The following is a 17,188-nucleotide window of genomic DNA, read 5'->3' as shown; positions in this document are numbered from 1 at the left end:
AAGGTACGATTAAATCAAATAGTCACAGAAAGATTCATTGCTGCTGTCTTGTTTATTATCCAAAAATTCTAGTTTTACAACAATCGTTGTCTACCTGAGTTTCATTTGTCTTGTATTAAGTAACGAAATTAGAAAAAAGTACTCAAAAAGTGGAAATCCTACTCAGATCCCGCTCTATTTCGGCTTAAAACTGACCGATAATATCTACTCCTACTTCGAAATGGAAGATGTTTTCGGACAAGCCCCTTTTCATTCTACTGAATAATAATGCTATCACAATGTTTGGCCTTCAACTCCACAAGGATCTAACGAATAATCAGGCTCTATACTGTTCCTTCAAATTAGCCATGAGTTTCATGAGCCATTCAGCCCCCGCCACAGTTGAATTTGCCACTGCGATGGACATGGCGTGAGCAAATCCTTGGTAATCAGCTGCGACAAAGTGATTGCTTCGATGAGGTCCGTCAGAAGAGCGATCTCCACAGTCAAACTTCCAGTTGGCGATTTTGTCGTTGTGTGGACTGGAATAGTGGCTACACGCGAGTCTTCCTTCCTCGCTAATACGCATAGTTGTTCTGTCCGTAGCGCAAACCCAGTTCAAAATAATGTCATTTCTCCTAGGGAATGAAAGCTTCTTCATTTACGTATCACAGTCAAGTTTTGAAAATCACAACCACATTGTTTGGCTACAGAACTCAGTCAAACGGACATAACACAAAACACGATCAACTTATCATTCGAGTTCTGAACTTATGCATAACAGGAGGTCAGATTTGACAAAAATGTATTTTTAGTTTGGTTCAACTACGTCTGATAATAGGTATGTTACTTACGAGTTTTTGCATCCAAGCACAGGACATGGCATCCTTAGATTAAACCACTGTGGCATTTTGAAGTTGGTCGTTCGCTTTTGTTGTTTTACAGTTGTCTGCTCAACTTTCCTCTGGCGTCCAGCGCTTACTGGTGCAGTACACTTTCGGAAGCTCTTCTAAGAAGTTGTTTTCAGCCAATCCCTGAATGAGTTGCTCACGTGAACTGGAAGACCTCAGGAGGGGTTTTCCCCGAAATCACAAGATAGGACTTTTTCCGAATCAGGTGGACAAATATTTATTGTTTAATAAATTTCTTGGAATATACTATAGTATATAGGGAGAGAATGAAAACGGTGTCGAAGATGAATCGAACAATACGCACATGATTTTATCTAGCTACCCTAAACTCTACAAGTTCATTCTGGGGTAGGTTTTAGCAGAAGTACTGCTCTCGAATCTTTGAGAGAATATTTGCATCTGGAGATAACCTTTAATAATTCAGAGATCTGTTTTTCTTTTGCTCTTGTTGTTTCGTCGGTTGAACCGGAAGAGGGACATTTTGAGGAATTGGTAGCAAGGGACAAACACCTCAGGACGGGTTTTCCTCAAAATCACAAGACGGGACTTTTTTTCATATCAGGTGGACAAATGTTTCATTTTTGGTTAAAGTGCACCTAAACCCAAAAATTTTTTTTCGCTTAACGAAATAAGCTTATTTTTTGGAGTATTTCTGTGCAAAAATTTTTTAATTTGGCCGCCATCTTGCCCCACGACCGAGTTTAAAGAGGAATGGCTCTAGCGGATAATGTGACGTCAAATCGAGAACACGAAAGTCTGCTTTTCACACATTTTCACTTGTTTGGGAAGGTTGTGGTCGATATTGTCCGAAATATGCCGACCAGGTGTATTGTATGAGGAATGTATGAAGCGTGATACCCTCTTGCAAATTTCGCACGTTGCTACATCCTCCTATAACACACTTAGTCGGTATATTTTCGGACAAAATCGACTACAACCTTCCTAAACAAGCGAAAATGTGTGAAATGCAGACTTTCGTGTTCTCGATTTGACGTCACATTACCCGCTAGAGCCATTCCTCTTTAAACTCGGCTGTGGGGCAAGATGGCGGCCGATTTTCCGTATTTTGACTGGGCACAGACAATTGAAGATTTGAGCAAATAAAAAAATGTTTGCACAGAAATACTCCAGAAAATACGCTTATTTCGTTAAGCGAAAAAAAATTTTTGGATTTAGGTGCACTTTAAGAAATTTCGAGGAATTATTAGCAAGGGACAAACACATTAGGAGGAGTTTTCCTCAAAATCACAAGACGGGACTTTTTTCACATCAGGTGGACCAATGTTTATTGGTTAAGAAATTTTTTTTGGAATATATTATGGTATATTTAATGAGATCAAGAAAGGTGTTGAAGATGAATCGCACACGAAGCAGATGACTTCATCTAGCTACTCTAAACTCTACAAGTTCATTCCAGGGTAGATTTCAGCGGAAGCGCTGCTCTCGAATCGCTAAGAGCTTTTGCATTTATGGATAACTTTAATAATTGCGGAATCTATTTTTCTTTGCTTTTGTTGTTTCATTGGTTGAACCGGAATTTAGAAGGACATTTCGAGGAACTACTCCGCCAAGGCCGGGGAAAATATCTCAGGGGGTTTTACCTACAGTGGTCTCTTGAGATGCAAAGCGCGGATCGACTTTTCCCATTTACCTTGCCAAATAAATTGATATATCTATAAAGAAAAACATTTGATCAGAAATTTCTTTGTATCTATGGCCAGAAAGTGGTGAAAATGGATCAAAAGTCCCAGAATTTTGCTGTCTTGTCCTTGAATAAACGTATAAGTCCATTAATTCGAGGTTGAGTTTTACCAAATTATTCTAATGTCCAATTCGAATTTCCTAGAACTGCTTAACAGAAGATAATGTTACTGATATTTTTAGAAGTAGGCGGATGACAGACATTTCTGGGAAATTTCCCCTTTCAAGACATCAGGTAAACCCTGAACACAGCAGATTTCCTACCTGCCCTGCAAATTTAAGTCCAGGCTATTCGAGCTCCTAAAATACTTAGAACTGCTTTAAGTATATTGCCTTAAACTGCCGAGGATTTTATGCAGACTGCAGAGCGAGTCAGGCTTCAACTTTTCTTGGCGATGCTGTCTATCAGCCTCATTAGTTTTGTCTTTTAGTATTGAACAGTTGATTTCTATTTACGTTCGATTCCGGGAAATGTTTTCATGCATATTAAGTGACAGGAAGTGACTAAATGTCAATCAAGAGGAGGAGAGGGAAATTCCTCTTCGGTTCAGTTGCTTCAATAAATACCTGAATCGTAGGTACAAGTTGTGCAGAAGCATCCACTGACTACCTCGACGTACACTCAATAGCTTCAGGACGTTATGGCGTATAGTAAGTATCCAGCTATTTGTTAATGTTAATCAAGAATAAGCGCTTAGAAAAAAAGAAATATATTTATATAGTTTCCATTTATCGCATCAGTTTTAAAACTCAGTAATGTTCCAGTTTATGACAATGTAGGAAAATTTAGGACTAGGGAAATGGAACATCATTGGGGCACTCAAATCGTAAGTTCTTACGTTGTAATAAGTCGAAGAGAACGTGTTTTTTGAAGAATGACATTTACTAGCCTACATAGCAACTGCGAAAGATTTGTCGTTTTCCTTGGTCTCGATAGGTTAGTGTATGGTAAAAGTGTTGCTGGACGGTGAGCAGGCTGATGCAGAATTTGTAACAATTGTGGTTTCGTTCGTTCATGCACCTTCGTTTCGTAAATGCATTGTTCAAACATAGCTATGGTTCAAAATTCAACCATTCTTCGAATTTGCTCGATCGCGAATCAGATAGTTGTGACATCATCTGTATTGACATTTAAGTTAAAAACAAAAGTTTTTTTGATTCCTCTTCAACGTGAGAACACTTGATTTTTCCAAATTAAATCACATGCAGATTTAAGACCATTTTAGGATTTCAAAACAACAAGTTGAATCGATGATCCTCGGCATATTTTTGCTCGGACTCCGTGCTTTTCCCTTAGTTTCTGTAGTTCGCATTTTGTACGTGGATCTTTGACGAGTTCTGGAATTTGTATTGTTCTTGGTCTGCTGGCGCTTCTTCGACTCATTAATTTTTGGATGTGTGTTTAAACTCAGTTTCATCTTCATTTGTCCCCATATATTTCTCAAGGATATGTTGATGCAACGTAAAAAATCCGTTAGAATTTTATTCCTGCTACTGATTCCCAGGGTATCTCCGGAAATCTTATTTCTGCCGGAGATTCTGACACATGGAAACAATTAACCAGCTAGTCTCCCTTCATATAAAGCACTTAAATATATAACGTTTAATAAACCTCCTTTAATACAATTAGCGGCGGCGACACTATAACAACACAACAACATGGCCCACCCGATTTTGCCGCTCTTCTTCTCCCAAGCCCTGGGGCGAGACTAGCCTCGTTTCCTAGCAACGTTACAAATATGAACCATTATTTTTTGACCACTTAGATAGCAGAAACCGAGGGAACGTGCCCTTGCACAACCACAAACCTGGAAATGGTGATCCCGAAGGATATCACCAAGGAGGGCATCCTGAGGGACATAACAGCGGAGGCAATCTTGCGGGATATCGCGACGGAGGTCATCGTGCGGGATACCAACACGGGGGTAGTCCCGCAGGACATCAGTACGGAGCTAGTACCACGGGACATCAACACGGAGGTCATCCGAAGGGACATAAGCAGGGCGTTAACACCACAGGAAGTCGACACGGAAGTCATCCACAGGATCACCACCAAGGGGGTCGTGGATACAGAGGTCATTCTGGGGGATATCACCACGGAGGTCATTCTGGGAAGCCTCAACCTGGAGGGTATTCTGCAGGACATCATAGCGGAAGTCATCCGAGTGGAAATTACCATGGAGGTTACCCTGCAGTACAATATCATGAAGGAAATGGCGATTGGGAAATGCATGATCATGAAATGCAGACTCAGGCCCAGGAGCAGATTCAGAAGCAACGCTCGTTACAAGGTAAGTTACTGATACTCGATCAATTTGATTTCCCGGAGTTGGCTTGCACAAAAGAACACCTTTTTCATACTGCCCTTAATTTCCACGTATTTCTTACACGTCAAAATTCAAATTTTCAGGATTTTTGTGAAGCTTTTGAATGATAAAGCTCAAAGCTGCATTATGAAAAATGGAAAACGTTACTTATAATTACTGTCTTTTATTTCTCAAAGGTATGGGTGAAATGTGCTTGTGACAAGAAATTAATTGATGAATAAAGGATACGTTGCAGTTGCAGAAAAGGCACTGAAGCCAGTCAGTCAAAAATGACAATAGTTCTGCTCAATCAAAAACAAGAAAAAGGAATACGAAATCCAACCTGATATGAGTTGCAACACGGGATGAAGCAAAATGTTTTAGGGATTAGAACGAGTTAGCTCTAAGAGACCTCAGCCATGGAAAGTATTTTTTGACTTATAAGGCCTCCTTAGCTAGTCTGTCACGTGATACACCAATACAAGAGTCTCTCACTCCTAAAGTGCCTCTGAAGGGGTTACTCCAGTGTTAATTTTTTGCAAGACGGTTTTTAAACAGAGCTATGTGGTGGCTTAATGTTTTTCCCTTGATCCTCAGCAAGCGCGCAGATGCTGTATGATGGTTATGAACACACCATGGGCATGATTGAGGAATTGGAGAAACATGAAGGTCACAATATGTCGGCAGGTTTCTCGGGATTGTTGACACACATTATCCCAAAGGGAACCAAGAAACCCAAACATGATGTGAGTTGGTCAGAAAACCTCGCTTGGGTGTCATGCTAGGGGCACTATTAAAGCTCAAAGAGACCTCAGCCATGGAAAGTATTTTTTGACTTATAAGGCCTCCTTAGCTAGTCTGTCACGTGATACACCAATACAAGAGTCTCTCACTCCTAAAGTGCCTCTGAAGGGGTTACTCCAGTGTTAATTTTTTTGTCATTTTTGACTGACTGGCTTCAGTGCCTTTTGTTTTTAGTTTTTCGCAGTGATTACATTCAATTTATTCATTGCAGTTTGCTATCTTGACTTCATTTATGCTGTTTTTCTTAACTAATCGAGTGTTTTCATTCCTCATTAAAATTATCTTTGTACCTGTTGCAGGTAACGTGCCCGTGTTCCTATATTTTTACTGTGCTTATCTATCAGTTGACATCTATATTCCATTTATAACAACGTATACTTAGACTTGTAATTGAAAAAAAAAAATAGGCCATAAAAGCGGGCAATCTTCATCCACACGCAGTTTTCGCAAAATAATGAGCTTTTGGTTGAAATTCTTTTCAAGCTTTTTATAAAATGAAGATATTCTTGTCGAACTTTGTGTTTTCTCTACTTTTCTTCGAAACTTGCTTTATTTTCAGGTCACGGCCATAATAGAAGCTGAGCTCACTTGCCTTGATGCTCAAATGACTTTTGCTCCACCCGAGGTAACAAGAGCAGCCAGAATGAAGTTGCTGGAAAAAACACTGAAATGGGCAGCAGCCAGAGAAGAAGCAAAAATCAAACCAAGTTCCGTCGATGCCTACACAAAGAATGTGGTACAAGTCCTGATAAAACCAGATTCGGTGAAGTTTCCAGAAAGGGAACGAGATCCAAGATCTGCCAGGTGAGCATTAACTTTAGAATGTGAGACAACATAATGAGCAGGCGAGACAAAATCGGTGGCAGAGGCGGATCCAGGAATTTTTGATTGGGGGGTCCAAACTTTGGTTCAGAAATGACTGTTGGACTCTTTTGAGGCAAATTACTTCTCCCCCACACCCCCCCACACCCCCTCCCACCAGTCGCGGTTGCACGTTATAATTCCTTGGCCTCTTACCGTTTACTTGGAATCATTAAAAAAGTCAGCCAGTTAGAAAGTGATGTATGATCCTGTCTCAAAGTTGTAAGCGTCAGGTCTGATGGGGGGATCCAGACCCCCCCGGACCCTCCCCCTGGATCCGTCACAGGGTGGGATCCATGAGGAGATTGGCTTCCCTTTTATGTCGTATTCCCCGTTCGCTCCACTGTTTTCCCGTTCCCCTTGTGAGCCTGAGAAAGCCGGTTAGAGTTGGATTATGCCTGATCCCCTTTGCTTAATTCCGCGAAGGTTAATTTATTCAGAAAAAAAACGGTCACTTAAATTTTCTTTTAATCATTTATCACGTATAGTTTGGACGAACCTACAGTGAACGAACTCATGTTCGGTTTTGCCCAAGCCCAATACAAAGGAGACCTACAGGATAAAGAGTTTGAAGCCGATCCTAATAAGAAAGCCGCTATGCGCAAAATTAGAGAGGGGGAGGACCTCCACAGTGGTAAGTTATATAATTTTATCCTCCAGCCTCCATTTGGCGCGAAAACAAATAAACAATGGCCTCTATTTGGCGCGAAAATGTGCTCAGATATTTGTATGCGGACATTATCTATTCCGAAAAGCGAACAATTTTCCGAGAGCGAAGCTCGAAGAAACTGTAATAGCCGAAATAGCCAACCTGGAAGGGGGGGAGGGGGGAGGAATAGAAAATGCTCGTTATCACTTAACGGTCTGAAAATCGGACATGCAATGAAATTTATCCTTTTTCCGCCATGAAATTTATCTAATTTTTTATTTTCTTTTGATCTGCTTTAGGAGCAGCACGCCTGTTGAATTTAAATCTTGAAGACGGCGAATTCTACCATGTTCTTCATGCATCTCTCGAACATCTTGATTTTTGTGCCAAGGAAGATTTGTGTTAAATTTCTTTTTTTGTGTTTGTCTCTATAACGCAACAAAAGCTCCTTGAGAACTGGAGGTTGTGGGGAGTTACTTTCTTTGAACATTTTTTTTTCTGTCAAGATTTTGGTATTAGCTTTTAAATGATGGATATGGGACTCTTAATTTTCTTTCCCTGAATAGGTAGCATACTAAGTTCTCTAGCGCCAATCGGTGTAATTGTTTATCTCCTCTTTGGGCCATACACGGGTCATTGGTAGACTTGTTAGTTGACTTCAGCTGTGATGTATGATTCTTTTTTCCATTCTTTTCTTTTTTTTCGTATATGCCGAATAAACTGATAACTCAGATACAATGAAATATATGAAGTTCATATATTTTGAACTGCGGTATTAGATACGTATGATGCACGATCCTCGCAGTAGATAGCGCTATTTAAGCAATAGCGAAAATCAGACCTGAAAAAAATCTGGCCTATACGGGATTCGAACCACTGACCTCTGCGATACTAGTGCAGCGCTCTACCAATTGAGCTAACAAGCCAACTGGGAGCAAGCTGATTCGTAATAAACCCGTGAAAGTGATAAATCAGATACTATCAGATATCTGATAAATCAGATACTATCAGATGTCTGATAAATCAGATACTATCAGATATCAGATAAATCAGATACTATCAGATATCTGATAAATCAGATACTATCAGATATCTGATTTATCACTTTCACGGGTTTATCACGAATCAACTTAACGGCCAGCTCCCAGTTGGCTTGTTAGCTCAATTGGTAGAGCGATGCACTAGTATCGCAAAGGTCAGTGGTTCGAATCCCGTACAGGCCTGATTTTTTTCAGGTCTGATTTTCGCTATTGCTTAAATAGCGCTATCTACCGCGAGGATCGTGCATCATACGTAAACTGATAACCTAGAAATTTTCTCTTGTGTGAGTTTACTTTCAACCGCTGTTAAACTCGTCCTTTCATACTATTGCGTAAAATTCATTATGGTTTGTACAGTTGAACCTGTACTTAGCAGCTCAGTATTAAGCGGTCACCTATACCAAACAGTTGGTTGTCAAAGTCCCGTAATTTTTTTCCCCTCAAGCAATGAAATTTTTGCCTCTATCGAGCGGTCGTGGTCATACTTAACTGAGTCCCCCACTGACGCAGCACCACAGTTTCTTTAGAAACTTACCCCCTTTATTCATGAGTCCCAAAGGTCTGTTTGTTTCGTCTCCACCTGTAATGAACGGTCACTTGAAGCGGACCCACTCGAATAACATTTTTTCCATGTTTACCTCCTGTAATCGATATTCAGTGTTCTGAGTTCAAATGTTCTCAACGCATTGCATGTGGAATTGTTGAGTCAACTTTCTTTGGCGATAAGCAAAGTCAACGTACCGCTTCATTTAAAGCAAATTACGGAAATCATAAACAACAAAAGATGCTGAGTTTAAATTATATATTAGCCTGAGAAAAGCAGCCGTCCTTTCGCTCCCTTCGTTTCTTTCGCGGGGAGACGAAGGGAGCAAAAGGACGGCTGCTTTTCTCAGGCTAATTATATATCTCCTCTGGAATACTAGGAAAAATATTGCGCACGAACATCACGCGTGTAAGTCATACTATTAAACAATAATAACGCTTACAGTAATTTGCTATATTGTACTGTTTTTACGCTACTCAACCAATTTGTTGCCGCTGTTTATTAACGAAAAGTCAAAGTATTTTTATCAATATTTTTATATACTTTATATCGAATTATCAATTATGGCATAAAATTGCGTTTTATATATTAATTGCGTTTGACCCTTGTCCCGGCTGAACCTGTATTAAGCATACGCAGTCATTCCGCCTTAATCATTGCCACTTTTGATAGATAGATAGATAGATAGAGAGATCGTGAGATAGATAGATCGTGAGATAGATAGATCGTTGATAGATAGATCGTTTATTGAATAATACTTTGCAGTCGTAAAACTGAATTGCGTATTTTACAGATAACATTGGTTAAAATATAGAGCTAAATACCATCATATAAATGTAAAAACCTAATATAATAGATCTAGAATATGTATGAATATCTAAAATTAAAGTCGACTTTCTTTGAAACTTTAGGAGCTATTGCGCGCGCCCTGAGACATAGCATAAAAGAAAGAGCGTCGAAAACGTTCCGTGTGAGAACGTGGCAAATGATATGTCTATTGATGCCTTAAATTATAACGAGATTTTTTCTTTGATGGCAGAAGATGGTACAACTTATGTTCGGGATTGTTAGCGATGGAATTGAACAAATGACAACAGAGTTCTATGCGTCTATCATACAAATTTGGCAGGCCTAGACTGTCAAGGCATTCCCGATATGACATTTCAGGCGAAATTATGGAAAGCACACGTTTCTGAATTCTTTCTATATCCTCATTAAGATAGGCCGGGAGTGCATGATGGAACACTGGAGCGCAGTATTCTAGTATAGGTCTAATCGTTGTACAATAGAAGTTCACAATGTCCCGTAAGGGGAACACTGGCCCTTTTTGAAGAGAACAATAAAATACAGGCGCTTATTTGCTTTCTTAATGCAATCTACAATATGATTGTTCCATTTCAAGTCACTGGATATCGTAACACCTAATATCTGCGCGATCAGTGACAGGAAACTCGTGACCATCTACCTCGAGAGGGGAGAAGTTATGGGGGTTCTACTTGAAGTCAATAATCATCTCCTTGCACTTGTCGGCATTGAGCTGCATCCACTGAGACCAAGACCATTCCTCCACAGCAGTAACAGCGTGATGTACGTCACCCAGGGAGTCGCGGGGTATGGTTTGGGAGATTGTCGTATCGTCAACATACTTCCACGTGGGAGCGACAACGTTGAGATCATTGATCATGAGCAAGAAAAGCCATGAGCCGAACTTGGTCCCATGAGGAACTCCGGCGGGGACTGGGCCCCACTCAGAGAAGCAGTCAGAGGACAACTTGACGCTTTGGTGTCGATTCGTCAAAAAATCAGTCACCCAGATTTTGATGCTGTGCGGCATGTCGAGACCGATGATCTTAGCGACAAGTATCTTATGATCGATGAGATCAATGGCCTTGCGATAGTCAAATAACACGACTTCAGCGGTTGCACCTGTACCGTCTGTAGCTTGTGACCAGTGGTGAAACATCGAGGTCAGAGCGAACAGGGTGGAGGATTTGGGGATAGGACCGTATTGATCACGGTCAATGATCTTCAATATACAGCGGGGGGCAACATGGGTCGATACAACAAAATCTTCCGTGAGTTTTTTGACTTCATCTGTGACCATGGTATTGAACAGATCCACAGCAACACGGAATCTATTTTGTTTATATGATAATTTAATGGTAACTTCGTTGTGTCTGTCCTCCAAGTAAGAACCAATAAAAACGAGTGTAAAATTTGGCTAAGTTTCATCGAACTGCTGGGAGACTGGTGATGAGAGCAGCACGAGGGTTGCATTATGGGATTCCTGCTTCCCTTTCGTTCTCTTGCTCGGTTTCCACCATCTTTGTTCACGTGGTTGGAAGGCAAGTAAAATAATGTCAAGATTTTGAACGTTTTTACCATTCAGTTTCAGCTAATATTCAACAATGACAACTTTAAATTACAGAAGACCGTAAAAATGGTAAATACAACTGGTATTAGGCGCGGTACGCGTTACATGTTCTCGCGGGATTTTAGGAAACGTGGTAAGTTTTTAAGAAAGCAGTGTTCATCATATTTTTAAAGAATTTCCCATTCTTTATCGTCTTATTTTACCAACTTACTATCTTGAGGATATATTTGAGTCGTGTTCGAAGCCGTACGACTCAATGTAATAGACAAATTCCATTTTGTACGAAGATTTTACTTATAAAGTTACAGAAGTTTCCTTCGAAGTGTACTCCATGGCCAGCTTGTTACAGCTGTAGCCTTCGTTTCCATGGGTGAAAGTACCGTCCATGACTGTAAAAATAAACGATACACGAAATTGTATTTAGTTGGATAAGTCGATCGAGAGATCAACGGTGTCATACGTTCTGACATAATTATATTTGTATAAATAGTTAGGCAGTCGATGTACAGACTTGCCTTGCATATTTTTTTCTTCGAGTAGAATTTTTGTTAGATAATGAGAGGAATGTTTTTCAATTCTGTATAGTAGAATATGGCCATAGTGTTGTCATATCCTAGAAAGTCTGTTGGAATTAATAAATATTTGTATGTATACCGTCAGGAATAAGTCATTTGCAGAAATTGTTTGTTGTCAGCCACTGATGTTTTGTCAGTATCTTATATCCTCACGTCAAGGAAGTGAAAACCTTTCCTTAAATGAAAGGCTTTTATTGATGTTTACCCTCGTATGGGAAGGTAATTTTTGGATCCAGGCAACATGTAAATAAATTGTTAAAGAACAATTTTTAAGTTCATTGTTTTATTTTTTTAGGTGTCATTCATCTCTCCACATACCTAAAAAGCTACAAAGTTGGTGACATTGTGGACATCAAGGTATGATATAACAAAAATTAATGCCAGGTGCACCTTGTGTACAGCAAGGTGTATTTTGTATTCATATCTTTTACTTGAATAGTCTTAGAATTTCCAACTTATTAACCCCTTCATCCCAAAGAGTGACTGTCATGTTATGTCTCCTTAAATGTTACCCCTGAATCAAACATTTGGGTCACAAGAATAAAGGAAATAATCACCAACTAAAGAACCATTTGATTGGTGAACAAATTTTCCTTGTCAGCACTATAGGAAATGTATAGAGAACAGCATGGAGAATATGCACACTGATGTTAGGTGTAAAGAATGAATAAACCTGTTTTTTTTTTAATTTATATTCAGGTTAATGGTGCTATTCATAAAGGCATGCCATACAAGGTCTACCATGGAAAAACAGGGCGTGTTTTCAATGTCACAAAGCGTGCTGTTGGAGTGGTCGTCAACAAGCAAGTAAAGTAAGTTGACTTTAACACTGAAGTCAAGTGAGAGTTCATGAAGAAATTATATGCATCCCTATTTATTTTCCATTTCAGACACAAGGCCACAAAATGGTGTTTTTCCTGAAAAATTCTTCGTAATTCATTTTTTGAAACCTTAAATTTTGTTGTTCACTTGCAGTACTTATGCTTGCAGTAATTGTGTTTGCAGTACTTGTGCTTGGCTGGTGTTATTATTTGATATTTCAAGTGAAGCATCATTTACTCTTAAACATATTGAAGCTTTGTGATTGTCCTCTGAGAATAACTGATAACTTTGGTCACAGTTTACACTAAGAAAAAATAATGTTTTCACTGTAAGGGTAAAAAGCTCGAAAATTCCCATTTCAAGCTTTGTAGTTTACTTTTGTATAGTGATCAATTTCTCAGATTAATGAGTGTTTTACAAGCATTTGTGAGAGATCAGAGCTTATCTAAAACTTGATCAAATTGTTGTTCATATACTGTTTCTCTCTTCCACCAGAGGAAAAATCTTGCCCAAGAGAGTCAACATTCGCGTTGAACACATCAAGCACTCCAAATGTCGTGATGACTTCTTGAGGTAACAATAAAATCTCTGGACTGTACGGATACTTATTACAATAATCGATATTTTAGAGATTGTAATAGCTGACCAGGGGTTTCATTAAGGGCCGGGCACTGGGCAAATTGACCGGCTGTGAAGACAACATTGCCCGGCTGCTTTTAACATCTCAACCATAAGAAAAATATCAAAGTTACTTTCCTATGTTTTCCTAATGTGTCTTCTAAACAAAATATATTTCAACTTAAAAAACATTAAGTGACTAGAAAGAAACACACATGGTTCGCTGCAACTCTGAGTTTCGTGCGTTAAGCACTCATCAGGTAGATTTAAATCTGCCTGATGAGTGGGGAGGATCGTTGCGTGACAAGACTAAAAACGGCTGCGAGGGAGACTAGGCATATATTTGCCCTTCACACCAATGCTGTAAATTAAAATAAATTAGCACATTGGATTCAGAAATCTCCGGTTCATGGTTTGTCGCGGTAAATGTCTTCAGTAAAGCCAAAACATAAAAATAATAGCAGTACTTGGAATAAATTAGTTCTTCCATTTTTTATCAAAATATCAAATACACGAAGTTTATTTTCTCTAAGATTGTTATCTTAGTTGGCTAGCTCTTTCAACTGGTTGCCTAGCACGTGACCAATTTCTTCCCCGCCGGCTCGAGTTTCAAGACGTATCATTACGCAAATGGTACAACCGATTCACACTAATTTAAAGTTTGAGTTATATTCAGAGAGACATGCTGCTCCTATAGTGATTGAAAATTGTCCCGAAAGCCCCATTCTTTTCTGATTTACTTTTGAAATTTGAATCTTCTGCGAGCGACGGGAACTGAAAGTCAATTTGTTGTAGAAGCTGCCAACTTTCCTTCGTCTGTGTCTGTGGTGGAATGCAAAAACTCTACTCGTGTAGTAACAGAAATCTTTTGTTCACGGCAACTGTAAAGAAAAGAACTTTTTAACCCCGTGTGTTTGTTAGCAGATCCATCTTAGTAAGATTAGAAAATAGAAGAAATCTAACGCCAACACCTTTTCGTTTTTTATACTTTAATTGAAATCATATACCCTCTGAAACGAACAACTTAACAATCGTTTACACTTATATTCCACTCTATATTTGCACAGAAACCGTGTCATCTGAGATCCCAGCAAATGATAGCTGCACAGAAACAACGCCTTCTGAGAACTTGGCAAATAATGAAATACGTAATGTTACTAAAACAGCTTCTAGTGACATTACCATGCAACCAAATGTTGCAAAAGCAAATCTAATTTGTCTGTTGACTGATGCATCAAATCATAATTTAAAAAGAGCTGATAACTTTGGGATGTGAGTTTTTGCTTAAAAATTGTGGAAAATGCATCTCTGCAACTGTAGAATTTCAAAAATTTCAGGGGGAGCATGCCCCCGACCCCCCAAGAAGGCAAGGCCCTTTGGGCCTTGCAGACAGATGCCCGCCTGTGAAATCCAGATGCCTTCCTGCTCCAAATTTTAATGAAACCCGTGGCTGACTGAACAGCCTGCTGACTTAATGAATCACTTATTTTGATACTAATTTACTGGTATCAAAATGAAATACCAGGCCCTATTTCTATAGCTAGGTAATTTTTGAAAATGGCTGTTATGTTATTCAGGCGTGTAAAGGAAAATGAACAGAAAAAGAAGGAGGCCAAAGAAAGTGGTGGGGGAAAGGTTGATTGCAAAAGAAAGGTAATGTAGAAAGCTTTTGGTAACTTTGAATTATGTGATATTTATACTAGAATTAGGTCAAGAAAAACAACCCAAAATTGAACTGCTTTGGTTTATTTCAAAACCATCCTGTAATTTTTTCATGTATACCTCAGTTACAGTAATTACCTTTTTACACATCTCAGAGCTTTGTATGTATGTATGTATGTATGTATGATATTTACACAGTTGTATTTATGATATTTACACAGATGTATTTATGATATTTACACAGATGTATTTATGATATTTACACAGATGTATTTATGATATTTACACAGATGTATTTATGATATTTACACAGATGTATTTATGATATTTACACAGCCTGGCCCAGTTCAGCTCAAAGCTGGTTTAAATGGGGGCCTGTGTAAACACTGACAAGGCCAGACCATAACACTGGGAGCTACATTCCTTACTCTTTGCCAGAAGAGCGTGTGTTCTTATCGTCCCCTTGTTAACCAGTATAGAGAAGATTTAGGCAGGGCCTAAGGTTTATTTTCCTTATCTGAGAAGACTAGAGTAATGTCTAACTATTTGCCGATGTCAGCGAAGGCAGCACATTCTCCTGAGTTGTTTGAAGACCTCAAGTTAATTCTGGTCTGGGACTTGAACCCCTTGACTTCCCTCCAGTGCTTTCAATAAGATTTGAAATAGGTGGCTACCTCGGTACAACACCCGCCAGAGAGCGACTTGATTGCGACTTAACGTGCTGACTGCGACTTGAGCGCGGTGAAATATACCCGGCGACTCGCAACAGAATAGCCGCCGGAGCTCCGGCGGGTGCCAGGTCTTATTGAAAGCACTGCCCTCAGTGCAATCTAGAGCTCTACAGCATGAGCTAACTAAGCACTAAGCACGGTCAAAAGCTGTTCATAATATTCAAAGCACTTGAGCATTGTAATTTGGAACTAGCAATGAACATGTACATACAATATCTTGTTGTGATTCACACCTGTTGTTTAAGCACTAATTCTCTAGCATCCTTGGGTAAGATATCACCTTGGCTTCATCAATGTCATAGATTTGTAAGAGCATATCCTTAGGGGAAAAGGGAAGGTAAAGTCTTTACCCAAACCAAGTCCAGCTGGAGCTGATCCCAGTTTCTAATATGAAGCGGCTAGAAGTATTACTACTCCCCCCCCCCCCTGCGAGGGATGCTAGTCCATTGCAAGGTTACCCACAATATTTCATCAGGCTTCCCTGACAATTCACTGGTACCCATTTATCCTCCTGAGAGGAGAGTGGAACCATGGAAGTAGAGCGTTTTGTCCAGGAATACAATACAAAGACCTTGCCATCCCCTTCCACACGGAATCCAACAGCCATTAAGCTACTATAAATCCCATCATATTCTATAAGAGCATGGAATTTAGATGAAATGTGACTTTCAACCATAACAGGCATAGAAGTAATTTTTACAGTTAAGCAACATAGATCTTGAAATTTTCTTTTCTGTCTGTTACAGCCAGCTGTACCTCGAACTGCACACTTTGTGCGAACCAAGAGAAACACCCCAGAAACTTTGGAGCCAATCCCATATGAGTTTGTTGTATGAAAAATTTGAAATAAACCTGTAATTCCACACTCAAGTGCTGTTTTTGCTTTATGACAGTTGGTTAATTGAAAAATACCCAATGTATTAGCAGGTAGTCTGTTATGGGAATGAGAAAACTTTTTAACCAGAATTACAACACATCAATGGTAGTGTTGGGAGAAAAGGAGGGAAACATTACATGCAAAGTGTTAAAGTAAAATAAAAAGACCAATTTTACCTTATTCCCAGATAATTTCTCCTTTGTTCTCAACCAAAATGTGGGGTGCATCAAGGGTCACGCATACTAAGAAAGGATGGAGAAAAGCCTTTGAAGGCGAGGGGTTACAGATATCAAAGATAAAAGAAACAGGATAATGTAAGTTGCTCCTTCCTATGAGGCATATCCCTGCGCTCTCTGCAGGCGAGTTTATGCATCCAAGATTGGTTTTTATGCACAACTGAGGTCTTACTCAAACACCAGCGATTTACTTGTTCCACCTTCTTATCTGTCTCGAGAGACAGTAGATACTATCTACAGCTTGACACTAACTTTTCAACTTTCTAGCCAAGTGGCTGGTGACAACTTAAGATGTTATAACAATTTCTGTTTGTTTACTAGCCAGACTGGCTAGTGGAAATAAAAAACCACTAGCCAAAACTGTATTTCCACTAGTCTGTGGCTAGGTGGCTACTATTAGTGTTCAGCCCTGAATACCATTTTTACTATTATTGTACACCATTACTGATACCCTAATGCCAGATCTCTCTTTACTCAATCAGTGTGAGCTGCATCAAA

The 17,188-nt window shown here is 39.4% G+C and overlaps 4 protein-coding genes across 4 annotated transcripts; 2 read left to right on the top strand and 2 right to left on the bottom strand.

The window, feature by feature from the left end:
- Positions 1–33: 33 nt before the first annotated feature.
- LOC111338183 (uncharacterized) lies at positions 34–1,086 on the bottom strand. The gene is made up of 2 exons (XM_022944616.2): positions 834–1,086; positions 34–617 (listed from the first exon to the last, which is right to left on the bottom strand). The coding sequence occupies exons 1-2, from the start codon at positions 887–889 to the stop codon at positions 317–319; spliced, it is 357 nt and encodes a 118-aa protein (XP_022800351.1). The 5' UTR covers positions 890–1,086; the 3' UTR covers positions 34–316.
- A 2,013-nt stretch (positions 1,087–3,099) lies between these two features.
- LOC111338168 (uncharacterized) lies at positions 3,100–7,954 on the top strand. The gene is made up of 6 exons (XM_088734126.1): positions 3,100–3,242; positions 4,358–4,882; positions 5,495–5,643; positions 6,261–6,505; positions 7,051–7,196; positions 7,511–7,954. Exons 1-6 carry the CDS (start codon positions 3,233–3,235, stop codon positions 7,615–7,617), a joined length of 1,182 nt encoding a protein of 393 aa, XP_088590252.1. The 5' UTR covers positions 3,100–3,232; the 3' UTR covers positions 7,618–7,954.
- A 2,333-nt stretch (positions 7,955–10,287) lies between these two features.
- On the bottom strand, positions 10,288–10,899 carry LOC111338146 (uncharacterized). Its single transcript, XM_022944575.2, has one exon. The coding sequence runs from the start codon at positions 10,897–10,899 to the stop codon at positions 10,288–10,290; it is 612 nt and encodes a 203-aa protein (XP_022800310.2).
- A 160-nt stretch (positions 10,900–11,059) lies between these two features.
- On the top strand, positions 11,060–16,440 carry LOC111338172 (large ribosomal subunit protein eL21). The gene is made up of 7 exons (XM_022944601.2): positions 11,060–11,140; positions 11,224–11,302; positions 12,040–12,101; positions 12,444–12,556; positions 13,062–13,139; positions 14,762–14,837; positions 16,324–16,440. The coding sequence occupies exons 2-7, from the start codon at positions 11,236–11,238 to the stop codon at positions 16,411–16,413; spliced, it is 486 nt and encodes a 161-aa protein (XP_022800336.1). The 5' UTR covers positions 11,060–11,140; positions 11,224–11,235; the 3' UTR covers positions 16,414–16,440.
- Positions 16,441–17,188: the final 748 nt, after the last annotated feature.

This window comes from Stylophora pistillata, chromosome 9 (genome assembly GCF_964205215.1).
Source record: "Stylophora pistillata chromosome 9, jaStyPist1.2, whole genome shotgun sequence".
NCBI lineage: Eukaryota > Metazoa > Cnidaria > Anthozoa > Scleractinia > Pocilloporidae > Stylophora > Stylophora pistillata.
This window is presented reverse-complemented; position numbering and strand designations above follow the sequence as displayed.